This window comes from Salvelinus alpinus, chromosome 10 (genome assembly GCF_045679555.1).
Source record: "Salvelinus alpinus chromosome 10, SLU_Salpinus.1, whole genome shotgun sequence".
In the NCBI taxonomy this organism is placed as follows: Eukaryota; Metazoa; Chordata; class Actinopteri; order Salmoniformes; family Salmonidae; genus Salvelinus; species Salvelinus alpinus.
This window is the reverse complement of record NC_092095.1, coordinates 17,870,694-17,897,638: the sequence shown is the minus strand read 5'-3', so window position 1 is coordinate 17,897,638 and position 26,945 is coordinate 17,870,694. Positions and strand designations below refer to the sequence as shown.

Here is a 26,945-nt window from a genome sequence, read left to right as displayed (position 1 = left end):
CTTTTTGATGTTACATTTTACACAGCATCTTTTTTCCCTGAGAAAGACTGTAGCCTGCGCTTGTATGTATCAACCACTAAGTGGTACCACTGAGCTACAGCTCAACCTCATCCACAGGGTTGTTGGTGGTGAGCATTAATAATGTTATGCGTTGAAGCCTTTTTTTGTAACTCCAGTAATACAAAGCTGTTGCAATACTGATATTTTTGTTTTTGCATCGAATGTTATTGGTGTTTACATTTGTGATGTTTGTGTGTAAATCAATGTCGGAGTGAGGATGACGCAGCAGGAATGAATAGGAGATGGTGACCTGTAATCTTATTTTATCCTCTCCTTCTCATATTATCACTGCTTCTGAAATGTAGCCTGAACAGACAGACCCTTTATAAGCAGGGCAGACGTCTTGTTTCTATATCCAGGGCAATGTATAGGTTAGTTCCTTTAGAACATACAGTATCTGACACACGTGTGAACTGTTATTTGGTGCCGCTGTTCTGCATAATACAAATCAAATTTGATTTGTCACATTCACATGGTTAGCAGATGTTAATGGTCACATTCACATGGTTAGCAGATGTTAATGGTCACATACACATGGTTAGCAGATGTTAATGCGAGTGTAGCGAAATGCTTGTGCTTCTAGTTCCGGCAATGCAGTAATAACCAACGAGTAATCTAACCTAACAATTCCACAACTACTACCTTATACACACAAGTGTAAAGGGATAGAGAATATGTACATAAAGATATATGAATGAGTGATGGTACAGAACGGCATAGGCAAGATGCAGTAGATGGTATAGAGTACAGTATATACATATGAGATGAGTAATGTAGGGTATATAAACATAGTAGCATAGTTTAAAGTGGCTAGTGATACATGTATTACATAAAAATGGCAAGATGCAGTAGATGATATAGAGTACAGTATATACATATGAGATGAGTAATGTAGGGTATGTAAACCTATTAAGTGGCATTGTTTAAAGTGGCTAGTGATACATTTTTACATCAATTTCCCTCATTATCCATTACACCCCCACGAGGCCCAGTGTTATCAGATCACTGCACGTGCCATGTACAACGATGCTCTGGTGCAGCACATTCTCTATAAGCGCTTACAGTAGCCAACCTTATTCAAATGTATACGTTTTCATTTGCCTAAATAATGTGCCTTTAAACGCTCACCAGGGAGTTATTTGTAGCTGGGTGAAAAGGGAGAGAGGGATGAGATATATTCTCTGACCAGCCATGGTGTAACTGCTGTGAAATGGCTAGCTAGGTGTGCGCTAACAGCATTTCAGTCGGTGACGTCACTCGCGCTGAGACCTTGAAGTAGTTGTTTCCCTTGCTCGGCAAGGGCCGCGGCTTTTTTGGAGTGATGGGTAACGATGCTTCTTGGAAGGCAGTTGTTGATGTGTGCAGAGGGTCCCTAGTTGGAGCCCAGGTAGGGGTGAGGAGAGGGACAGAAGCAACACTGTTACAATGGCTCGGAGAGAGAACCAATGGAGAAAAGATGGGATAATCGGATTTCTGCGTGAAACAGAGGTCTGAAAGAGGCTGTAAATTGCATTTGAATGAATCCCACCCCAGAAATTGGCTTCAGGAATTATAGTGCTTTCTTGTCATTCCATTCTGTGTGCCGCATCATGACTAAACAACTACACAGGGGACTATACCAGCCAGCCTGCGTAATGTAATTACAAATCAATGGTCAAGTATAAAACAAGTTTCATTTTGAGCACGTTTTGGCAACAATCAAGCGGCTCCATAAATATTTTCATGGAGCCAAACTATGCAGTAACAGCTGTTCCAGGTTTAACCATGCATGTGGCTCCTAGTTGCCTCCAGCCCTTCTCCGGGAAAGCCTGTGTGCCGTCAAGCTTCTATCTTGTCAGTGGGTTTCAAACCTTTTATGCTGTCCATTATGGGAGTACTTTCCCCCGACATCTTTGTCATAGACCCCGCTGCTGATTCTCTGACTATTAGTTGCTGTTATTCACTGTTCCCTCTGCGCTATTTTTAGTCCATGAATTATCCAATCGGGGTCTGCGTGTGTGGGAGAGACATGTGAGAGAGAGACAGACCACTGAACCGACATGTGTGGACTATTTGACGTAAATAATTATGTAATTTAGAGCCCTCTGGTACGTATGTGATAAGTGACTTAAACCTGGGAGATATGGATTAAACTCTCATTAGAAATAATACATTATTTTTTAAATGGCCAAATGTATCAGATGGATTGACTTTGATTACCTTCGAAGACACTCCAAAACATTAATTTCCCCCGTTGGTTTCTCTCTCTCGCTCTCTCTGTTTCTCTCTCTCGCACTCGCTCTCTTTCTCTCTCTTTTCCTGGCATCACCCCACTCTGTTTCTCTGTTATTTCTCTCTCGATTCTGCCGCAGTCGTGTTCAGACTGGTTTGATTTTCTGCTGCTGTTTTGCGGCGGCCGGCGCGAATCAGGGACAGTAGTGGTGGGAACAGAGATGACCACAGTCAAACCAGGCGCTGGGCACCAGGTGACAGGTGAGATGATGATGATGGGCTCAGGATTTACTGGCGGTTGTTTTGATTGGATGAAGGTAGTAGGCTTGGGATAAGGATATTGTTAGGGGATTGTGTTTTTTGCTCTATTCAATTGTTCTTCTTTTGCTTAAATTAAATATTTCCGTATTGATTAATGAACGGGCATGTTTGTATTATAGGGAATGTTACTATAACTCACCTGACTCAGTGAGTGTTAGCAGATTTGTTTATTTATTGATGTTAAAATGTGACTTATCTCTCAAGGTGAAGAAACCATTTCATTTAACATAAGCTGTGTTAATACCCATGGGGCAGATCTGACTGCATATGTTTACATAAATGTACAAAGCTTATGACAGGAAAGAACAACAGCTTCTTGCTGTGTGCATATAGCGTGTATATACACTGAGAATACAAACATTAAGAACACCTTCCTAATATTGAGTTGCACCCCCCATGTAAATAGTCCGGTGGTCATTTGATTAGTTGTTTAGCAGTCTTATGTCTTGGGGGTAGAAACTGTGGTTAGGGGTTAGGATTAGGATTAGGATTAAGAGTTTAGGGTTAGGGATTAGGTTAAGAGTTTAGGGTTAGGGGTTAGAGTTTTAGGGATTAGATTTTTGGGTTAGGGTTAGGGGTTAGAGTTTTAGGGGTTAGAGTTTTGGGTTAGGGGTTACAGTTTTGGGTTAGGGTTAGGGTTTTTGGTTATGGTTAGGGAAAATAGGATTTTAAATGGGAATCAATTATCCCACAAGCACACACGTAAAACAAACGTGTATGTTTGAGCATAGACATGATCCTGCTGCACGTCGTTGTTGTGCTGTTTCTGTCTATTGACAGTCTGTCAGACAGACAGCCATAAACCACACAATACCCTGCCCACTGTCCTCTAGCTAAATGGAGGGATGACCTCCAGGTCACCTGGACGATGTATATCTCTCCCCCTCACATACAGACTGGGTCAGGTGTCATCTAGGCCGGGGATATAGTGTCTGACCGACCGGAAATCAAACATTGAAATAGAATTCTATGGAATCGAACCTGCGTGTGTCCAGATTGACTGTGTGAGCCCACTGTGCTAATGTTTAATGTTCAGTTCTGGCAGCTGTGTGTGTCTGACTCTACCCTCCAATCAGCAGTCATGACCTCGCCCATCATCACTGGGACAAGACCACTCACCAAAGGGCATGTGTCCCCTTCTCGTCTGTCGTCCAATCACAACAGCCCATCGGTTTTACGTATTTTAATGATCTTCCATTGTATCTGTATGGGCTAGATTCATTAACCAGATTAAGTTTACTCCTGGACTAAAAAGCATGTATGTGCTTAATCCGGGTTTGAGTAGCTTTCTCCAAGATGGGCTAAATATCTACTGTAGATCCAGTTTGTTGTTCATTTAATGCATCTTAGTAGTGGTGCAAGCAGCAGTATACTTCGACCTCTCCAATGTGTTTCTAGCAGTATGAAACACGTGACGTTCTGTGAGTTTCCCTTCTGTTCGTAATTGCGCTCTATATGCTCACTGACTGTCTCTCTTCTTCGTGTGTGTAAGGGTCACCGCAGATGGACAGAGTGCAGCTAGTGAGAGGGAGGAGAGAGGAGAGAGAGAAGAGTCATGGTATGAATCACTGCTTCCAAATGAACTGACTGGATGGCTCTGTCATCTGTTGTTGTGACAAACACACCATGTTTGTTTTACTATCCTTGTTAGGACCAAACAATTGATTTCCATTCAAAATCCTGTTTTCCCTAACTCCTAAAACTAAACATAACCCTAATTCTAACCCTAAACCAGTGGTGCGTGGATAAGATCACAATCACTTTGGTGCGCCAGGACCATTCAATGTTGAGCTCGCTCAGTTTAGCTCAATGCTGATTGGCTATTATTTTATACTTTTTTTTGTTGAAGCCAAATGCTCGCTCGCTTCCCTTGCATTCAATGCTACCGGCGGCAACAATGTCATACTTTTATTTTTATTTAAAAAAAAAATTAAAATCTTGTTTGGACCAGACAGCATCAGATAAATGGCCTACACTGTTTTGCTCGCTTGGATGCTTTCTCATGTGAGATACATTCAGCCTCTTGCTGAAACATAGAGGGAATTAAGAATTTTTGTTTTTTCTTGGTCCATTTTTTGGGGAAGCCCGGCTTCCCTTGGCAGCCATGAATACATGCCACTGCTCTAAGCCTAACCCCTAAGCTTAAAAAAAACTGTTTTCCTTCTGCGGACAGGCGAAATGTCCCGACTTGTGTCACGAACGTTGTTGTAAGAATCGGACCAAGGTGCAGCGTGGTTTGGGTTCATCATCTTTATTTAACGTGAACCGGCAAAAAAGAAGAAAGAAACGAACGTGAAGCTATGCCGTGCTCAAGGCAACTAACACAAACAAGATCCCACAACCACAGTGGGGAAAAGGCTGCCTAAATATGATCCCCAATCAGAGACAACAATAGACAGCTGCCTCTGATTGGGAACCATACCAGGCCAACATAGAAATACAAAAACCAGTACCCACCCTAGTCACACCCTGACCTATCCAAAATAGAGAGTAAAAAGGCTCTCTAAGGTCAGGGCGTGACAGTACCCCCCTCCCCCAAAGGTGCGGACTCTGGCCGCAAAACCTGGCCCCTGGGGGAGGGTCCGGGTGGGCATCTAGCCTCGGTGGCGGCTCCGGTTCGGGACGTAGACCCCGCTCCGCTCGTGGATCCCTCCGCTTCCGTGGAACCGGACAGTGGATTGTTGCCGGAGGCTCCGGACCGTAGATCGTCGCCGGAAGAACCGGACCGTAGATCATCGCCGGATGCTCCGGACCGTGGATCATCACCGGAGGCTCCGGACCGTGGATCGTCGCCGGAGGCTCCGGACCGTGGATCGTTGCTGGGGACTCCGGACCGTCGCCGGAGGCACCGGACTGGGAACCCTCGCTGAAGGCTCCGGACTGGGAACCCTCGCACGAGGCTCCGGACTAGGAACCCTCGCAGGAGGCTCTGGACTGGGAACCCTCGCAGGAGGCTCTGGACTGGGAACCCTCGCAGGAGGCTCTGGACTGGGAACCCTCGCTGGAGGCTCTGGACTGGGAACCCTCACTGGAGGCTCTGGACCATGGATCATCACTGGAGGCTCCGGGCCCTGGATCATCACTGGAGGCTCCGGGCCATGGATCATCACCGGAGGCCCCGGACCATGGGTCGGCTCCGCCGACCACCCCGTGTGGACTGGCTCTGGTTCACACCTCGGCTCCGCCAACCACCCCGTGTGCCTCCCCCCCAAAAAAATTTTGAGGCTGCTTCTTGGGCCCACGTCGTGGCCGCGAACTCCGGTGTCGTCGCTGTCCTTCCTTCGCTGCTTCCGCCTGCTTCCATGGCAGGCTTTCGTCTCCTGCCATTACTTCCTCCCAAGTCCAGGATGTCCTTAACTCCTGGATCTCCTCCCAAGCCCAGGATACCTGCTCCTGGGCACGCTGCTTGGTCCTGGGTTGGTGGGATCTTCTGTCACGAACGTTGTTGTAAGAATCGGACCAAGGTGCAGCGTGGTTTGGGTTCATCATCTTTATTTAACGTGAACCGGCAAAAAACAATAAAGAAACGAACGTGAAGCTATGCCGTGCTCAAGGCAACTAACACAAACAAGATCCCACAACCACAGTGGGGAAAAGGCTGCCTAAATATGATCCCCAATCATAGACAACGATAGACAGCTGCCTCTGATTGGGAACCATACCAGGCCAACATAGAAATACAAAAACTAGAGTACCCACCCTAGTCACACCCTGGCCTAACCAAAATAGAGAATAAAAAGGCTCTCTAAGGTCAGGGCGTGACAACTTGTCTGAATGTTTGTTGTTTTACTATCCTTGGATTGACTTCTGGTCCCCACAAGGATAGTAAAACAAAACCACACTGTGTGTGTGTGTGTGTGTGTGTGTGTGTGTGTGTGTGTGTGTGTGTGTGTGTGTGTGTGTGTGTGTGTGTGTGTGTGTGTGTGTGTGTGTGTGTGTGTGTGTGTGTGTGTGTGTGTGTGTGTGTGTGTGTGTACCTAGAGGAGTTTTTGCGTGATAAAGAGCAACGTGTACGGCAGCAGCTGGAGCATTGTGCAGACAAACGAGGCAGGAAGATGGAAAAGCAGAAAAGAAGGGAGGAGGAGAGGAGGGCAGCAGTGGAGGAGAGGAGACGACAGCAGGACGAGGAGGAGAAGGTCAGAGGTCAAACTACTATGCTCCCTTCATAGAATTAGGAATTTGAATACTAGAATGGACAGGAACATTCTTTTGACAGTATAAAAGGTCAGCCATTTTGGTCAGGGAGTTGGTCAACCATGGTCAGCCTGTACTGTGATAAGATATTGTGTGAAACAATGAATTTGAAGAATTTATCTGCACTATTATAGCTAGCCAGACAGTTTTGGAGCATTTCGCTACACTCACATTAACATCTGCTAACCATGTGTATGTGACAAATAAAATTTGATTTGAACGATTCCATAAATTGGTCAAATGAACTGCCAATATGCCAACATCCCATTCAAACAGTGCAGTCACAGCCGTATTCTGGCTGAAACCAGCTGATGATAGGACTCAGACAAGTTGTCAATGCAACTGATACTGTATCATAATATAACTCACAGCTTTCCAAGAAAACAAACAAGGAGACTTTTATGGTCTGTTTACACATACTTTAAAGGCTATTTATACAGAACATTGTTATAAAACCTGGATAAACTGTATATATAACAATATTATATAACAATATTTTAGGTTGACAAAAATTCTATTACACAATTGCTGATATATCACATGCCTTACTTACATTTTTCTGCATAAGTAAAATCAGGAAAATAATCACTTATGCCTCTACTGCCATTCATTCCAATTTGTCTGGTTTGGATTTCTCCCTGACCAAAATAGCTGCCATCATCATATCATTCTGGAACTTTCAGGGTTTATGTCAAAGCCCCTCTAGTAATTTAACAGGATCACCATGGTTCTCTTCTGCTCCCTCTGTCTCTCTTGTCCTTTCCTCAAACACTCCTTCCACCTCCATCACTATTTTACCCCCACCCTATTTTCTTCATCTAGTCTCTCTCTCTCTCTCTCTCTCTCTCTCTCTCTCTCTCTCTCTCTCTCTCTCTCTCTCTGTCTGTCTGTCTGTCTGTCTGTCTGTCTGTCTGTCTGTCTGTCTGTCTGTCTGTCTGTCTGTCTGTCTGTCTGTCTGTCTGTCTGTCTGTCTGTCTGTCTGTCTGTCTGTCTGTCTGTCTGTCTGTCTGTCTGTCTGTCTGTGCGTGTGCGCGCGTTGGGTTAGTTTAGATGTGCTTCAAAAGTTAGCCATTGGTGAACATCTCAACTGATGATTTGAAACGGTGGACATTTTGTATTCCGTCTAAGCCAGGGCTGTGCTGGTGCGTTTAGAGTTAAGAACTCCCATCAGGGTTCTAACCCCAAGATTAAACTATTCTCTTCCCGCAGGGTGGGGGTTGGGGAGGGGGCATTGTGTGTCTATTGCATACAGCCCCTCCTCTTTATGTTAACGACTTAATGATTGGGCGGTCTCTGGGGCTGCATCATGACATCATCGCTAGCGTATCATATGTCATTTCCTGGAATTAGACAGTACATGTTGCATATATCTGTCATCATACACACTTCCCTTACAGAAAAACATTTGTTTTTGGAACACTTCACATGTGAAATTCATGTGCTTTTCAAGACACACACAGACAGAAATACATACACACACACACACACACACATAAATACACATACACACACATAAACACACACACAGGGTGTACAGTACCTGCAGGGTGTAGTTTCCAGTGTGGGTCTAGAAGAGGATCTAGACATGAACAGTAGTTTCCAGTGTGGGTCTAGAAGAGGATGTAGACATGAACAGTAGTTTCCAGTGTGGGTCTAGAAGAGGATCTAGACATGAACAGTAGTTTCCAGTGTGGGTCTAGAAGAGGATCTAGACATGAACAGTGGTTTCCAGTGTGGGTCTAGAAGAGGATGTAGACATGAACAGTAGTTTCCAGTGTGGGTCTAGAAGAGGATCTAGACATGAACAGTAGTTTCCAGTGTGGGTCTAGAAGAGGATCTAGACATGAACAGTAGTTTCCAGTGTGGGTCTAGAAGAGGATGTAGACATGAACAGTAGTTTCCAGTGTGGGTCTAGAAGAGGATGTAGACATGAACAGTAGTTTCCAGTGTGGGTCTAGAAGAGGATCTAGACATGAACAGTAGGACCAGCTAGATGACAGTTTCCTAATAGGATGTGATAGAATGGATATGAAGCCAGGGGTAGTCTATACAATTGATGTTGGTTGATTATTGCTGATCGATTAGATTTGTAAACAATACAAGTTAATCTATTAATAAAAAAAGCACTCAACTGATTAAATCTGTCTCTAGTTATTTAGAAGTGTGTGTGTGTGTTTGTGTGTGTGTTTGTGAGTGTGTGTGTGTTCTTCTGTAGAACTCTGTGGAGGTTCTATTTTAGGCTCCGGTTGGGTTCTGGGTTGCCGTAGCGACATCATCCACTATCACCTCAGATTACTCTGCTTCTCCCTCTCTCTCTCCCCCCTCCTACCCCTTTTTCTCTCTCTCTCCCCCTCCTACCCCTTTCTCTCTCTCTCTCTCTACCTCACTCTCTCTCTTTCTCCCTCTCTCTCTCTCTCTTTCTCCCTCTCTCTCCCACTCTCTCTCTCTCTCTTTCTCCCTCTCTCTCCCAGTCTCTCTCTTTCTCCCTTTCTCTCCCAGTCTCTCTCTCCCTCTCTCTCTCTCTCTCCCTCTCTCTCTCCCCCTCCTACCACTTTCTCTCTCTCTCCCTCTCACTCTCTCTCTCAATTCAATTTGCTTTTGCTTTATTGGCATGATGTAACAGTGTACATATTGCCAAAGCTTACTTTGGATATTTACAATTTGAAAATAATGAGAATCAAAATTGTCAACGGGACAACAGTAACAACAATAACCAAGGGTCAAAATAACCATACATTGAACAATAACAATAAGCATACAGTAGAGTACATGTGCAGGTTGATTGGTCTGTCAGATACTGTCCCTCAACTTATGGCAGGCAGCAATGTATTGCGCTGCCAACCCACAGCTCTCTGCGTCCTCCCCCAACAGGACGGGTAGCCTACTCTCATCAGAGAGGTCTTTGAAAACTTGAATAAGGGTTTCAAATTTGGGGAAATGACACTCTCTAATTGTTTTATATTTTTGAAATTTTGTCAGGATGTGCAGCTCCGTCTCAGGTTCTGCTGTGGTGCAGTGGTTGCACAGCCTTTCCTCTACAGCAGGGGTGTCAAACTCATTTCGCATCGTGGGCCACATACGGCCTAGGGAGATGTCAAGTGGGCCGGACCATTAAAATTATACCATACTCTGCTATAAATAACCAAAATATCATGTCTTTCCTTTGTTTTGGTGTAAAGAAGCACAAGAACATTAGGAAAATATTGAAATTTGTTTCCTCAGACCCGCCAGCAATTCGTTAATCTTATCTCTTCTCAGTTGTCCTTGCAAGCCGTCATATTTTTCGCTGTGATGAGTCTCGTAGTGGCGTCGAATATTATATTCCTTCAATACCGAAACTTGTTGCAAACACACCAAGCACGAAGGTTTTCCGTGCATCTCTGTAAATAAATAGGACGTGGTCCATTTTTCTTTGAAAATTCTACACTCCTTATCTACTTTTCTCCGTTTGGATAACGACATTTTGGCTAATGAGGGTGTAGCGGAGAGGTAGAGACCAAGGTATTAACAACGTCGTAACAAGCAGCAGATGGCGCATTGATACCGTCTGCTGTTTTCAGTCTGTCTCAGTGATGCGGCTTGTCTTCTACTCTGATGGAAAGAGTGCGCCCCTTAGCGGATAATCCATGAATTGCAGCGAATTAAAAATATTAATTCCATGTCTTTTATGCATTTTTTCCACTTTCAAATTATCCTGCGGGCCTGATCGAACCTCCTTGGGGGCCGGTTCCGGCCCGCGGGCCGTATGTTTGACACCCCTGCTCTACAGGGAGCCAGGTTTTCCTGTGTCTACCCCTTTCAATGACAAGGCTGTGCTCACTGAGCCTGTACTTTGTCAAGGTTTTTCTAAGGTTTTGATCAGTAACCATGGTCAAATAGTTAGCCATGGTGTACTGTCGATTTAGGGCCAGATAGCACTGCATTTTGCTTTGTGCTTGTGTTTCTCTCTCTTTCTCCCTCTCTCCCTCTCTCTCCCTCTCTCTCCCTCTCTCCATCTGTTCCCTCCTACCTCTTTCTCCCTCTATCTCTCCCTCCCTCTTTCTCCCTCTCTCTCTCCCTCCCTCTTTCTCCCTCTCTCTCTCCCTCTTTCTCCCTCTCTCTCTCCCTCCCTCTCCCTCTTTCTCCCTCTCTTTCTCCCTCTCGCTCTCCCTACCTCTCCCTCTTTCTCCCTCTCTCCCTCCCTCTCTCTCCCTCTTTCTCTCTCTCTCTCCTCCCCTCGGCTTCCCTCTATGTCTCGGTGTCTCTTTATCCTCTCCCTCTTTCTTTCCATCTCTCTTTCATCGGTCTTCACACCCCTCCTCCCTGCCTCCCTCCTAACCATCTCCTCTCCTGCGTGTGAGTCCCTCTTTCTCTCCCAAACTGAGGTGGGGTTTTCCCTTCATCACAGAGAACACTGCAACCTCAGCTGGCTCTTTCCCCAACACAGTTACAAAGAAGATGTATAGCAGTTTATGCAATGCGTGTGAATTGAAATGTGTGTAGGAGACGGATTGAAATGAGAGGGAAAGAAGGGGATGTGTGTCTGTCTCCGGTAAATGACATCAGAGCCTCTGTCTCTCTTTCTACTACAGATCTCAGTAGTCCAGACAGGCAGGAGTTAACCCACCAGAGAAATACAGTCACTGAGCAGATGAAGGAGTGGGGGAGAAATACAGGGAGGGAGGGAGAGAGTGGAGAATTCAACGGAAAAAAGAGCATCCGCCATGTGACAAAAGCAACCTGTTTTATTACCCTAGTCACATTCTGTGTGTGTATATATCCCTATGATGTGTGTGTGTGTGTGTGTGTGTGTGTGTGTGTGTGTGTGTGTGTGTGTGTGTGTGTGTGTGTGTGTGTGTGTGTGTGTGTGTGTGTGTGTGTGTGTGTGTGTGTGTGTGTGTGTGTGTGTGTGTGTGTGTGTGTGTGTGTGTGTGTGTGTGTGTGTGTGTGTGTGTGAGTGTGTGTGTGTGTTTGTGAGAGAGAGAGAGAACTTAGTGGGGTGTCGTTAACAGAGGGGTGGGGGAGGGGAATGGAGGTTACCTGCTGTCACTCTGTCTGGCTTTCTGAAATAGACTCATCATCTGAGAGAGAGAGGAGGAGAGAAAAAGGAACGAGAGAGAGAGAAAGGGGATAGGAATGAGAGAATATAGGGAGAAAGAGGTGAGCAGAGACAGAAAGGGTGGGGTGAGCAAGTGAGAGAGAGAGAGAGAGAGAAACAGAGCTGCCTAGAGGGAGCGGCAGACACTGACAGAGAGAGGGATAAAGAGAGAGAGAGGGGGTGGGGGATAGATAGAGAGAGAGAGCCGAGGCCCTAGTTCATTTATCAGTGAGCAGCAGACAGCGTGAGCGAGTGAACGAACCGACACACTTGGAGAAGAGAGCGACGGGTGAGGCTGCTGCTCTTGCTGAGGTGCACTGGTAACCATGGCACAGCCTTCTCTGTGTGCATCACCGGGTGCTCGTCGTCGTAGCGACGGTTCGGTGAGAGAGTGTCTATTTTTCCCCGTTTTGGAACGCAACGAACAGGAGAGACTGGAGGCCCTGGTGAGAAGAAGGGAAAGAACAGGAGAGAGGGACAGACAGATGGGGGAGGACAGCAGATACCCTATGGAGAACAGGCCTAAACGCTGGACCTGGGGAGGACCACCCGGAGGGGAAGAGGGTAAGTACACTTGGGGGGGAGGGGGGAGCATGGGGGTCAAACAGAAGGGAGAGACAGGCTGGAGAGGGGGAGGGGAGAGATTGATAGGAGGGTATGGTGGTTTGGGAGGTGTGAGATGAAGTGAGTGAGGGGGACAGAGAAAGAGAGAGAGGGGAGGGGTGATGGGATGTATTAAGGATGGAGGAAAGGGTGTGGACAGTTTAAGACAGCTAAATGGTAAAGGAAACTAGAGAAGAGAGATGGAGAGAGCGAGCGAGAGAGAGATGATGGGGGCAGGAGAATGAGAGATAGACCACCTGAAATAAAGAGTAGAGCGATAAAGGGCAATATGGAGAGAAACGAGGGATGAGAGAGGAAGACCAGATACCAGAGAGAGAGTGGGGAGGACAGAGAGAGGAAGAACAGATACCAGAGAGAGAGTGGGGCGGACAGAGAGAGGAAGACCAGATACAAGAGAGAGAGTGGGGAGGACAGAGAGAGGAAGACCAGATACCAGAGAGAGAGTGGGGAGGACAGAGAGAGGAAGACCAGATACAAGAGAGAGAGTGGGGAGGACAGAGAGAGGAAGACCAGATACCAGAGAGAGAGTGGGGAGGAAAGAGAGAGGAAGACCAGATACCAGAGAGAGAGTGGGGAGGACAGAGAGAGGAAGACCAGATACCAGAGAGAGAGTGGGGAGGACAGAGAGAGGAAGACCAGATATCAGAGAGAGAGTGGGGAGGACAGAGAGAGGAAGACCAGATACCAGAGAGAGAGTGGGGAGGACAGAGAGAGGAAGACCAGATACCAGAGAGAGAGTGGGGAGGACAGAGAGAGGAAGACCAGATACCAGAGAGAGAGTGGGGAGGACAGAGAGAGGAAGACCAGATACCAGAGAGAGAGAGTGGGGAGGACAGAGAGAGGAAGACCAGATACCAGAGAGAGAGTGGGGAGGACAGAGAGAGGAAGACCAGATACCAGAGAGAGCATCAGTGTGTCATCAGTGTGTAGGGAAACAGGCCTGATTCCCAGCAGGGGCCTAAAATACATATCTAACCTTGACACACACACACAAATTGACAGGGGATATTTACTGCGTATGTAAACACCCATCGTTGGGTTGGTGTCTCTCTACACACACACACACCATCATAATCTGTCTACCCGTGCTGTTGTGGCAGTGTTATGGATAAGCTTATTATAGGAATTGCAATTACATTTTATATTTGTATTTGTATAGTGTGTGTGTGTGTGTGTGTGTGTGTTTTCAGCGATGACACTGCCGTCAGTGAGCAGTACCAGAGCAATAGCCAGACTCTGTGGTGCATTTATAATTCCATCAATGATTCACACACACTCCATCCATCAGGCCTAGGCGGATGTAGAGGATCAGCCCCTCTTGTAGAATACCTAGTTTACCACATTCTTCAACAATACCTTATAGAATCCTACGGTATAGAATCCTACGGTATAGAGTCCTACGGTATAGAATCCTACGGTATAGAATCCTACGGTATAGAGTCCTATGGTATAGAATCCTATGGTATAGAATCCTACGGTATAGAATCCTATGGTATAGAATCCTATGGTATAGAATCCTACGGTATAGAATCCTACTATATAGAATCCTACGGTATAGAATCCTACTGTATAGAATCCTACGGTATAGAGTCCTACGGTATAGAATCCTACGGTATAGAATCCTACTATATAGAATCCTACGGTATAGAATCCTACTGTATAGAATCCTACGGTATAGAGTCCTACGGTATAGAATCCTACGGTATAGAATCCTACGGTATAGAGTCCTACGGTATAGAGTCCTACGGTATAGAGTCCTACTGTATAGAATCCTATGGTATAGAATCCTATGGTATAGAATCCTATAGTATAGAATCCTATGGTATAGAATCCTACGGTATAGAATCCTATGGTATAGAATCCTATAGTATAGAATCCTATGGTATAGAGTCCTACGGTATAGAATCCTACGGTATAGAATCCTACGGTATAGAGTCCTATGGTATAGAGTCCTACGGTATAGAATCCTATGGTATGGAATCCTACGGTATAGAGTCCTACGGTATAGAGTCCTACGGTATAGAGTCCTACAGTATAGAGTCTTACTGTATAGAATCTTACTGTATAGAATCTTACTGTATAGTGTCTCTTACAGTGAATACAACCCTGGTACAGTCGGGAGTATCACCACCCTTTTCCCTTCTTCTTCAATTACTGATCTCTACCATTACTATACATCACTGGTGTTCTAACTAGCAGATGGATGGTAGATTTGAACTGAGATCAGTTGATGCTGCAGCATGCAGGCTCCAGTCTCACGTGTGTGTCTGTGTTTGTATCAGAGACTCATAGGTATGTATGTATACAATTGCACCACATAGGTGTGTGTGTAGGTGTGCGTACACAGTACATATGTACGTATAATTTTATACTCAGGTGTGTGTGTAGGATTGCAACACCCAGGTGCGTGTGTAATGCTTTGCTTTCTCCGCTCTGCCACACCTGCTAACAGGTAACCCTAAGACCCCGCCCTCTCATGCTATTGGCTCAGCTCTGCCTCATCATCCCGCCTCTGCTGCCAGTCCCAACCAATCCAGGAACGGTACAGACCACCTGATACCCTTAGTGTGCAGTTGTTGTGTTTGGCTGCATGTGTGTTATGCTTTGTAATGCTAGTTCAAGACATTTATTCTTCCTTCGGGGCAATAAAGAATTCTATTCTATTCTATTGTGTCTGTATTCACAATAATGTTCATGCATTTTTTACATTTTGTCCCAAGTATCCTTCATCCTATCAGATTGTGTGCTGTGTGTTTTGCAGTGCATTCTGCTGCCTTCCTGTGTGGCCATGGGGGGGGGGTTCTGTGCATGAATATGGATATGGTTGTTTTCACCACACATGTTGTCTCCCTTTGGTCCTTGGGGTCCACTAGCTCCTTCCAATCAGAACAGAGAGTTCATATACTTCCTGTCTGCCTGCAGCAGTCTAACCACACATACACACAGCTGATAGGATAGGCAGAAGTCTCGACAACCCCCATCCCTCGAGACAGGTACTCAGACACACTAACATAAAACCATCCTCTCTCCTTTGTGCTAGAGGATCCATGTGTGTATCCATGTGTATCAATGTATACAGTGTATTCGGCAAAGTATTCAAACCCCTTGACTTTTTCCAAATTTTGTTATGTTACAGCCTTATTCTAAAATGGATTAAATACTTTTTATCTCCCTCATTTCCCCATAATGACAATGCGAAAACAGGTTTTTAGAAATGTTAGCAAATTTAAAAAAAATTAAAAACAGAAATACCTTATTTACATAAGTATTCAGACCCTTTGCAATGAGACTTGAATTGAGGTCAGGTGCATCCTGTTTCCATTGATCATCCTTGAGATGTTTCTACAACTTGATTGGAGTCCACCTGTGGTAAAATCAATTGATTGGACATGATTTGGAAAGGCACACACCTGTCTATATAAGGTCCCACAGTTGACAGTGTATGTCAGAGCAAAAACCAAGCCATGAGGTCGAAGGCATAGTCCGTAGAGCTCCGAGACAGGATTGTGTCGAGACAAAGATCTGGGGAAGGGTACCAAAATATTTCTGCAGCATTGAAGGTCCCCAAGATCACAGTGGCCTCCATTCTTCTTAAATGGAAGAAGTTTGGAACCACCAAGACTCTTCCTAGAGCTGGCCGTCCGGCCAAACGGATCAATTGGGGGAGAAGGGCCTTGGTCAGGGAGGTGACCAAGAATCCGATGGTCACTCTGACAGAGCTCCAGAGTTCCTGTATGGAGATGGAAGAACCTTCCAGAAGGATAACCATCTCTGCAGCACTCCACCAATCAGGCCTTTATGGTAGAGCGGCCAGACGGAAGCCACTCCTCAGTAAAAGGCACATGGCAGCCCGTTTGGAGTTTGCCAAAAGGCACCTAAAGGACTCTCAGACCATGAGAAACAAGATTCTCTGGTCTGATGAAACCAAGATTGAACTCTTTGGCCTGAATACCAAGCATCACGTTTGGAGGAAACCTGGCACCTTCCCTACGGTGAAGCATGGTGGTGGCAGCATCATGCTGTGGGGATGTTTTTCAGCAGCAGGGACTGGGAAACTAGTCAGGATCGAGGGAAAGATGAACGGAGCAAAGTACAGAGAGATCCTTGATGAAAACCTCATCCAGAGTGCTCCGAACCTCAGACTGGGGCGAAGGTTCACCTTCCAACAGGACAACAACCCTAAGCACACAGCCAAGACAACGTAGGAGTGGCTTCAGGACAAGTCTCTGAATGTCCTTGAGTGGACCAGCCAGAGCTCGGACTTGAACCCGATCGAACATCTCTGGAGAGACCTGAAAATAGCTGTGCAGCAACGCTTCCCATCCAACCTGGCAGAGCTTGAGAGGACCTGCAGAGAACTATGGGCTATTGTGTATAGATTGATGAGGGGGAAAAAACAATTGAATCCATTTTAGAATAAGGCTGTAACCTAACAAAATGTGGAAAAAGACAAGGGCTCTGAATACTTTCTGACTGCAGTGTAGATGGAACATACATTAGTCTCTTACTATACAACACGGAAGTCAAACTGAAGCCCAGTCAGTGTGTCGGATGTTTTGGTGAATTTGTGGAATAGTTGTTCACTAACTATGGTAGGCCGTCATTGTTGGGAGGCCGTCATTGTTGGTAGGCCGTCATTGTTGGTAGGCCGTCATTGTTGGTAGGCCGTCATTGTTAGGAGGCCGTCATTGTTGGTAGGCCGTCATTGTTGGGAGGCCGTCATTGTTGGGAGGCCGTCATTGTTGGTAGGCCGTCATTGTTGGGAGGCCGTCATTGTTGGTAGGCCGTCATTGTAAATAACAATGTGTTCTTAACTGACTTGCCTAGTTAAATAAAGGTTAAATAAATAAATCAATATATTAAAAAAAGAACAACTGCAGAGTAATGTTCTACTATTGTGTCTCCTATATGTGTGTATAGTGATTTGTGTGTATAGTGATTTGTGTGTATAGTGATTTGTGTGTATTGTGATTTGTGTGTATTGTGATTTGTGTGTATAGTGATTTGTGTGTATAGTGATTTGTGTGTATTGTGATTTGTGTGTATAGTGATTTGTGTGTATAGTGATTTGTGTGTATAGTGATTTGTGTGTATAGTGATTTGTGTGTATAGTGATTTGTGTGTATTGTGATTTGTGTGTATTGTGTGTCTCCTATTTGTGTGTATTGTGATTTGTGTGTAATGTGATTTATTTATAATGTGATTTGTGTGTTTCCTATTTGTGTGTAATATGATTTGTGTGTATTGTGATTTGTGTGTATTGTGATTTGTGTGTAATGTGATTTGTGTGTATTGTGATTTGTGTGTATTGTGATTTGTGTGTAATGTGATTTGTGTGTAATGTGATTTGTGTGGAATGTGATTTGTGTGTATTGTGTGTCTTCTATTTGTGTGTAATGTGATTTGTGTGGAATGTGATTTGTGTGTATTGTGTGTCTTCTATTTGTGTGTAATGTGATTTGTATGTATTGTGTGTCTTCTATTTGTGTGTAATGTGATTTGTGTTTATTGTGATTTCTGTGTATTGTGATTTCTGTGTATTGTGTGTCTCCTTTTTGTGTGTAATGTGATTTGTGTTTATTGTGATTTGTGTGTAATGTTATTTGTGTGTATTGTGATTTGTGTGTAATGTGATTTGTGTGTATTGTGTGTCTCCTTTTTGTGTGTATTGTGATTTCTGTGTATTGTGTGTCTCCTTTTTGTGTGTATTGTGATTTGTGTGTAATGTTATTTGTGTGTATTGTGATTTGTGTGTATTGTGTGTCTCCTTTTTGTGTGTATTGTGATTTGTGTGTCTCCTGTTTGTGTGTAATGTGATTTGTGTGTAATGTCATGTGTGTGTAATGTGATTTGTGTCATATGCATATATGAGTTCCCACCATATTTCAGTCCAATCCGAACCCTCCCCATTAGGGGAAGTGAACGAGTGTACAGTTCATGGAAGGTAGAGAAAATATGAATGTAGTATTAGAACTTGTGGGTTAAGAAGACTCCTACCTCTTCCTGTCCCTCTGGGGTGACTCTTTCTCATGCAACTCTCTGCAGTGTGTGACTTCCTGACACCACCCTCCCCGGACCAGCCAATCACTAAACGCCTCTCCAACTCTTCAGCCTCCCTGCACTCACCAGAAAGAGGTGTGTGTGTTGCCAAGCAACAGTATATAATATGACTCTCTTGTGTGTTTCTTCTTCGTTGTCTGTCTCTCTGCCCTATTATGACAATGCAGTGTGTGGTGTGTCCCCTCGCTTAGCATCCCCCAGCCCCCAGCGACCGGCCTACAAATGTTCCCCCTCCAGGAAGGCAAGCAATGGACCCCCGGAGGACAAGACCCCCAGAACACCCACAGTCAGTACCATAGATGTGTGTACATGCATTTATATTACTACATTATTATTCTGAGCACACGTTCACTTCTTCTTTTGTGTTTTTAGACAGAGAGAGGCCCCACCTCCTGTCTGACTGACTCTTCAATGAGACGCCTCGAATCTCCGACCACGCCCACCCGAAGCTCCTCCCCCAGAGCCCATAGCAAAGCAGTGGGCACGCCCAAAAGGTTTCTTGGTTTTCCTGTTTTTTATTTTGGATTATAATATATACTTATTGTAAAGAAGCTATACCTACTACGTAGTATAAAAGATACAAGTAAAGTGAATTGTTATTACAGGGTGAGGTCGACTAAGAGTCGTGCCCAATCCCCCTGCTCCCCGGGACAGTACCCTCCCTCCCCCATCCGCCAGCGACCCCCGGTAACCGAGGGCAACCATGAGGCCAGGGGTCATGGAACCCTGGAGAGGAAGTCCTCCAAGCCGGACGCAGAGAAGAAGATCCCCAAGTCCTGCAGCAGAGACCTGGCGGCAGGTAGGGATGTGTGTGTGTGTGCGCGTGTGATTGCATGTGCGAGTGTGCTCGTGGGTGTGTTCAGAACTCACCACTGATATATGCTTTACCCTTGAGAGGAGAGAGAGGGGTGGAGGAAAAGAGAGAGAGATATATTGATAGAAAGAGAGAGAGAGAGAGAGAGAGAGAGAGAGAGAGAGAGAGTCTGCAACCTGAGCCACCCTAGAGGAGACAACAGAATGCTTCAGAGAAAACTGCTTTCATCAGTGTCTGCTGTACACCAGAGTCCTCTGTCTCTATGTCTCTGCCCCACTCCCCCTCTACTCCACCGCTCCCCTTTCCTCCCTCCTCATAGATTCTCCAGGTACGCCCACAGGCAGGAACGTTGCCGGGACAACGGATGCTGAGGAGGCGTCTAGACTGTTGGCTGAGAGGCGGCGTCTGGCCAGAGTACAGAAAGAGCAGGAGGACAAACTACGACAGGAGGAGGAGAGGTGTGTGTGTGTTTGTCAGGTCAGAAGGATGTACAGAGGGATATGTGTATTTTTTTAATACTTTTTTTATTTAACCTTTATTTAACAAGGCAAGTCATTTAAGAACAAATTCTTATTTACAGTGACGGCCTACCAAAAGGCAAAAGGCCTCCTGCGGGGATAAGGGGCTGAGATTTTTTTTTAAATATATAGGACAAAACACACATCACGACAAGAGAGACACCACAACACTACATAAAGAGAGACCTAAGACAACAACATAGCATGGCAGCAACACATGACAACCCAGCATGGTAGCAACACAACATGACAACAACATGGTAGCAACACAACATGGCAGCAGCACAACATGGTAGCATCACAAAACATAGTACAAACATTATTGGGCACAGACAACAGCACAAAGGGCAGGAAGGTCGAGACAATAATACATCACGCGAAGCAGCCACAACTGTCAGTAAGAGTGTCCATGATTGAGTCTTTGAATGAAGAGATGGAGATAAAGCTGTCCAGTTTGAGTGTTTGTTGCAGCTCGTTCCAATCGCTAGCTGCAGTGAACTGAAAAGAGGAGCGACCCAGGGATATGTATGCTTTGGGGACCTTTAACAGAATGTGACTGGCAGAACGGGTGTTGTACGTGGAAGATGAGGGCTGCAATAGGTATCTCAGATAGGGGGAGTGAGGTTTTATAAATAAGCATCAACCAGTGGGTCTTGTGCCGTGTATACAGAGATGACCAGTTTACAGAGGAGTATAGAGTGCAGTGATGTGTGATGAGCATTGGTGGCAAATCTGATTGCCGAATGGTAAAGAACATCTAGCCGCTCCAGAGCACCCTTACCTGCCGATCTATAAAACGATGTCTCCGTAATTTAGCATGGGTGGGATGGTCATCTGAATCAGGGTTAGTTTGGTAGCTGGGGTGAAAGAGGAGCAATTAAAATAGAGGAAACCAAGTCTAGATTTAACTTTAGCCTGCAGCTTTGATATGTGCTGAGAGAATGACAGTGCACCATCTAGCCATACTCCCAAGTAGTTGTATGAGGTAACTACCTCAAGCTCTAACAGGTTAAAAAGTTCAGAGATAGGCTTGACGATGATAGGGGCAGCAACCTTAAAGAAGAAAGGGTCTAAGTCAAGTTTAAGGAGCTCCTTTAGCACCTCGGACTCAGTGACCGCATGCAGGGAGAAACTTTGTAGCGGGGCAGGGGAAAAAGAGGGAGGAGCATCGGGGCTAGTCGCATTAGAAGGAGTGGGAGATGAGGAAATGTTGGACGGGCAAGGAGGCATGGCTGAGTTAAATAGGAATCCTGACTTCATGAAGTGGTGATTAAAGAGCTCAGCCATGTGCTTCTTGTCAGTAAGAACCACATTATCAACATTAAGGGACATGGGCAGCTGTAAGGAGGAGGGTTTATTCTCCAGGTCTTTAACCGTTTTCCAGAACTTCTTGGGGTTGGACCCACAGAGAGAGAACTGCTGCTTAAAGTAACTAACTTTGGCCTTTCGGATAGCCTGAGTGCACTTATTTCTAATTTGCCTGAACGAGAGCCAGTCAGCCTGAGTATGCGTGTGCCGAGCCTTTCGTCAAATGGAATTCTTGAGGTGGAGCAACACTGTCAGATCACGGTCGAACCAGGGGCTGAACCTGTTTTTAATTCAAATTTTCTTTATGGGGGCGTGTTTGTTAATATTACCACTGAAAATGTCGAAAAGTAAGGTCTAAACGTCTTTGAACAAGGGGATCAAGCTAAGTATTGTGTATTTACTGTGTGTGTTTGTGTGTGTGTGTGTGCAGGCTGAGAGCTGAGGAGGAGCTGAGGAGAGAGCAGGAGGCGCGGGAGCGGCAGGCGAGAGAGGCACAACGAGCAGAGGAGGAGAGAGAGAGACGGGAGGGGGAGAGAGAGAGACGGGAGGAGGAGAGGAAGAGCAGAGAAGAGGAGGAGAGAAGGACCAAGGAGAGACGATGGAAAGACATGCAGGATCAGCTGGACCGAGAGGTCAGGGGTCAGGGCTCAGGGCTTAAACTTCACACCAGGGGAGAATGACTGCCCCCTCTCATTGAAGCCACAGATGTTCAAGGCCAACCGCGGTACTGCAGGCATTGCAAACAGAAACATCCATTCTAGTGAATGGGAAAATGGCAATCCTCGTGGTGAATCTTTGTGTAAATAAAAAACTACATTTGGTACCAATGATTGCTTCTAATACACCATATTTGTGTCCTTGAGCAGATTATTTTAAATTCACACACAAGAAGTTATAACGATAATTTCTTTGATAATGGTAGCCTGCAGTACCACGGTCGGCCTTCAACTTGAGTTATTCAATGAGAGGGGGCAGCACTGAGCTAGCCTGCAACGTCACTTCCTGGAGTAGCTTAAACTGCTCATGTTATGTCTCCATGACACGCCATCTTAACTATTTGGCTTCAATGCGCTATTGAGTCTTTACATAGGAATGAATGGTGTCACATGATGCGATGGCTTTGCCCATTCATATATACAGTCATTGGGCATCCCCGCTGCATGTGACGAAGATGTTTAGTCACAGATAGTCAATATGTGACCTCTCCAAGGCCATGTTGCCATGTTTCTAGCAGTTTCAGATCTATGTGGTTGATATACATGGCTCTATCTGCCACATTGTGCTTTTAGCCCTGAAAAGGAAACTGTAGCCAGGTGAGTTCACTCCCTACCTTTGCTCTCTGATCCTACATATTATATCTGACCCACAGCTTCCTAAATTCTAATCAGTTCAGGGAATTAATGAAGTGTGTGTGTGTGTGTAGAGAGAGGAGGCGTGTCTGCGTGCTCACAGGGAGGCAGAGAGGAAGAGGCAGGAGAGAGAGCTGCAGCAGGTACAGGAGGAGCAGGAGAGACTGCAGAGGAAGAAGGTTAACACACAGACACACACAGACACACACACAGACACAGACACACACACACACACACACACACACACACACACACACACACACACACACACACACACACACACACACACACACACACACACACACACACACACACACACACACACACACACACACACACACACACAGACACACACACCTTACTCCCGAATATGCTGCCATTTAAGCTGTGTCCCTAAACTCCTCTGTGTGTGTGTGTGTGTGTGTGTGTGTGTGTGTGTGTGTGTGTGTGTGTGTGTGTGTGTGTGTGTGTGTGTGTGTGTGTGTGTGTGTGTGTGTGTGTGTGTGTGTGTGTGTGTGTGTGTGTGTGTGTGTGTCCATAGCGGATTGAGGAGATCATGAAGAGGACGCGTAAGAGTGAAACGGACTCCTCATCCTCAGGTATAAACAAACACACACACACAGTAAATACTGCAGGGTGACTCAGCGGCAGGCACAGTTAGAGCTCCCCCGTGTGGTGGACAGGGTTGTATTGTTACTCTGTGTTACTCTTGACTATCAATGCATGCAGGTTTTGAGTTACTTACTAGGTGTGACCAACCCCCTCCTCTCTTTCTCAGGTGTATGTGATGTGAACAGGGGCCAGGCAGGGCAGGGCAGGGAGCTGGATCAGGATGAGTCCCCCCTCATCACGCTGGGCCCCCTGGAGAGAAAGACCTGTGGAGGGGACGAGCTGTCTGACGGGGTACAATCTATGGACGTCAGGTGAGCTGCACACACACACATGCATGCATGCAAATGCACACACAATCCCATGTGTTAACAGGCATATTTCACACTGTATCTGTCTCCCCAGCCCTGTGTCCAGGGATGACTTGGGTATCGTTCAGGACTTCTCTCCCGTCAGCGAGGCGTTAAACAGCATGAGTAACGCTCGAACCCTGGAGCACCTCCTGGACCTCACCACCCTGCCAGAAACACCCCCCTACCCCAGGCTGCAGCCGGGCAGTGCTGCAGCCCTGGGAGACCTCAACAAGAACCTGCTGATACAGGGTTATAACCCCGCCTCCTTAACTAGCTCCTCCCCCAGGTCCGCCCAGCTTCTCCACAGCCTCAGCCCTGGCAAACTGGACGTCTAGTAACGAGGTAACACACACACACACACACACACACATACTGCATATCCCACACACTGTGCAGTTCTGCTCTAATATTCATTATCCTCTTTCGCCAGGGTATTGTATAGGACTATTGGCTGTTGGGTGAAAAGAGAAGCTAGGAGCAGCAGGGGGGTCTCTGCTCTCCGGGACCAGCTCCACCCCCCCCCCCCCCCCTCTCTCTTCAGGGGAGAGGCCCTCCCCATGCACACCTGGACTCCACAGAGAGCAACTGCTCAATGTCTGGCTCCCCCCTTATATCTACAACTCAACACATCTACAGCTGAATTCCCCTATGTAAACACACACTGACATGTGCATACACACACACACACACACACACACACACACACACACACACACACACACACACACACACACGGTTAATACTCTCCCAGTAAAGTAAAGCTTTTTCTCTATGCTCTGGCTGTATGATATTGTGTATAAAGGTGTGTCAGTGTTTGGAGGCTGATGTAATATGGTTGTGTTATCCTCCTGTAGCATTAATTATGTGGTTAACACTGACCATGTAGCACCTTCACTGGAGAACACCTCCTCCTGTATATACTGTATACTGTTACACAGCTGTAACTCTAGGTAGAAGTTGCACCTAACCACAGATCTAGAATCAGATTATTCTAACCCTCATTAACCTTAACCTTTGGTCAGATGAAAATGTAATCTGACCCTGTATCAGTGGTTAGGGGCAGCGTCTGCCTATTTGTTGTAACGACTACGTTAGGAGTTTCTTTCTGTCAGTGTTTCTAGTGGTGGTCGGTTATGATCATCACAGCACCACTGACACGCTGTACTGCTGCTGTTCACCAGGAGTCTACAATCGCTATGTAGAACTCAGCTAGCCAGTCTAAATGTTTGCATCCTGCAACTGGAGAAACCTACTCATCTACAGATGTGGATGATTTAGTACAGTAAGACAAAAGTCTGGCCTCAGTTGATATGCTTCTGTCCACCAACGCACCATAGCTTTAGTGGTGCGTAAAAAAACACGTGGAACACTGAAGCATTTCTTATTATAATCTGAGCAAAAAGAAAACTGTGAACAGTCTTGTATTTCTTGCTATTTGCAGGGCTGGGGGATATTGAAAAGATGTGGCGTGTGTTTTTGGCTTGCTGTGTGTGCGCTAGCTGTGGTTTAGTTACTGTCTGGTCGTGTAACAGCTCTGAAAACACTCATCCCTACTCTGTTCTGGAAATACTACTCTCTCTATCTTGCCTCTGCTCTGAACTGGACTGTATATGCTGCAACTCACAGTTCTAGCAACTAGCAGTCAACCTACAGCAGGGGTCTCCAACTTTGGAGCTACTAGGTGGTCCTGGAGCTATTGGGTGTGCAAGCTTTCGTTCCAGCCCTATAGTAACACACCTGAGTCCACTAATCATGGTCCAGACTGAAGACGGTGATTAGAGCAGGGCTGGAACAAAAGCCTGCACATTCCGTTAGTGAACCCTGTCCTACAGTATCTCATCAGTCTGTGTAATCACTCAGTCAGTCAACAGCTATATTCACTATGACTGTGGCTTTACCTCATGGAGATCTATCTCACTACAGAGGACACTTCAGTCTGCTGTCTACTACTGCTGGGAATTCTACCAATCATACATGCTTCCTGTACTGTAACGGTCTTGTACCGATCTTACTGTAACACTTGCCTTGCTTTGCTCTCAGGGTCAGCATGTGTGCTCCCTCCTCTCAAGGTTTCAATCTCTGTTTCAGTTCCCCCTGAAGGGTACTGTGAGGTGTCAACCACTCCTCACAACCCAGCTAACCCTGTGAAGGGATGGCCACTGACTAGTGTCTATAATGGCTCTAATGTTGATGCTGTATCTCAATTACTGGACTAGAGTAGGTAAAGGCCTGGAATGTCTGTTTATCTTTGCTGTCTTCAGTGCACTTGACTCTTGATTTAGTTGCCATGTCTGTCCGTCCATCAGCCAGTCCGTCCATCTCTCTTCCTCTCTCTTTCTGTGCTCGTTCATAATCTAATGCTTTCTTTGTATCCCAAGGGTAAATTAAGTATATTTAAGACTTAAGGTCAGAATGTTATTCACTAAAAATCAGTTAACACTGTCACTGCAGCTTGGTGGAATATATAACTGTAGACGTGGTGCATGGATCTAACTGCTGAAAACAATAAAACGTCATCAAGCCATGTCTGTGACTTTGTTTATAAACACCGAGAACAAACAGCATACCCCCCTCCCTTTGCCCTCAGAGCAGCCTCAATTTGTTGGGGCATGGACTCTACAAGGTGTTCGATGGGCGTTCCACAAGGATGCTGGCTATGTTGCCTCCAATGCTTCCCACAGTTGTGTCAATCAATCAATCAAATGTATTTATAAATCCCATTTTTACACCAACTGATGTCACAAAGTGCTATACAGAAACCCAGCCTAAAACCCCAAACAGCAAGCAATGCAGATGTAGAAGCACGTGGCTAGGAAAAACTCCCTAGAAAGGCAGGAACCTAGGAAGAAATCTAGAGAGGAACCAGGCTCTGAGGGGTGGCCAGTCCTCTTCTGGCTGTGCCAGGTGGAGATTATAACAGTACATGGCCAAGATGTTAAAATGTTCATAGATGACCAGCAAGCTCAAATAAAAATCATCACAGAGGTTGTCGAGGGTGCAACAGGTCAGCACCTCAGGAGTAAATGTCAGTTGGCTTTTCATAGCCGATCATTCAGAGTTAGAGACAGCAGGTGCGGTAGAGAGAGAGTCGAAAACAGCAGGTCCGGGACAAGGTAGCACGTCCGGTGAACAGGTCAGGGTTCCATAGCCGCAGGCAGAACAGTTGAAACTGGAGCAGCAGGACGAGTTGGCTGGATGTCCTTTGGGTGGTGGACCATTCTTGACACACAGGAAACTGTTGAGTATGAAAAACCCAGCAGCTTTGCAGTTCTTGACAAACCGGTGCGCCTGGCACCTACTACCATACCCCGTTCAAAGGAACTTGCATCGTTTGTCTTGCCCATTCACCCTCTGAATGGCACACATGCACAATCCATGTTTCAATTGTCTCAAGGCTTAAAAATCTTTCTTTGACCTGTTTCCTCCCCTTTATCTACACTGACTGAA

General features: G+C 45.8%; 1 protein-coding gene across 6 annotated transcripts; it reads left to right on the top strand.

The window, feature by feature from the left end:
- Positions 1–2,378: 2,378 nt before the first annotated feature.
- map7d2b (MAP7 domain containing 2b) lies at positions 2,379–26,022 on the top strand. 6 transcript variants are annotated; one of them, XM_071328185.1, is made up of 16 exons: positions 2,380–2,532; positions 4,085–4,150; positions 6,574–6,728; positions 12,292–12,427; positions 14,940–15,029; positions 18,533–18,622; positions 18,739–18,833; positions 18,920–19,041; positions 19,153–19,346; positions 19,681–19,819; positions 21,618–21,819; positions 22,611–22,715; positions 23,078–23,135; positions 23,315–23,459; positions 23,551–23,840; positions 23,929–26,022. In XM_071328185.1, exons 1-15 carry the CDS (start codon positions 2,493–2,495, stop codon positions 23,831–23,833), a joined length of 1,920 nt encoding a protein of 639 aa, XP_071184286.1. In that variant the 5' UTR covers positions 2,380–2,492; the 3' UTR covers positions 23,834–23,840; positions 23,929–26,022. The 6 variants fall into 6 exon arrangements, with proteins under 6 accessions (XP_071184288.1, XP_071184286.1, XP_071184287.1 ...); XM_071328187.1 differs by lacking the exon at positions 18,533–18,622 and having other exon boundaries at positions 2,379–2,532; positions 18,715–18,833; XM_071328186.1 differs by lacking the exon at positions 4,085–4,150 and having other exon boundaries at positions 2,381–2,532.
- Positions 26,023–26,945: the final 923 nt, after the last annotated feature.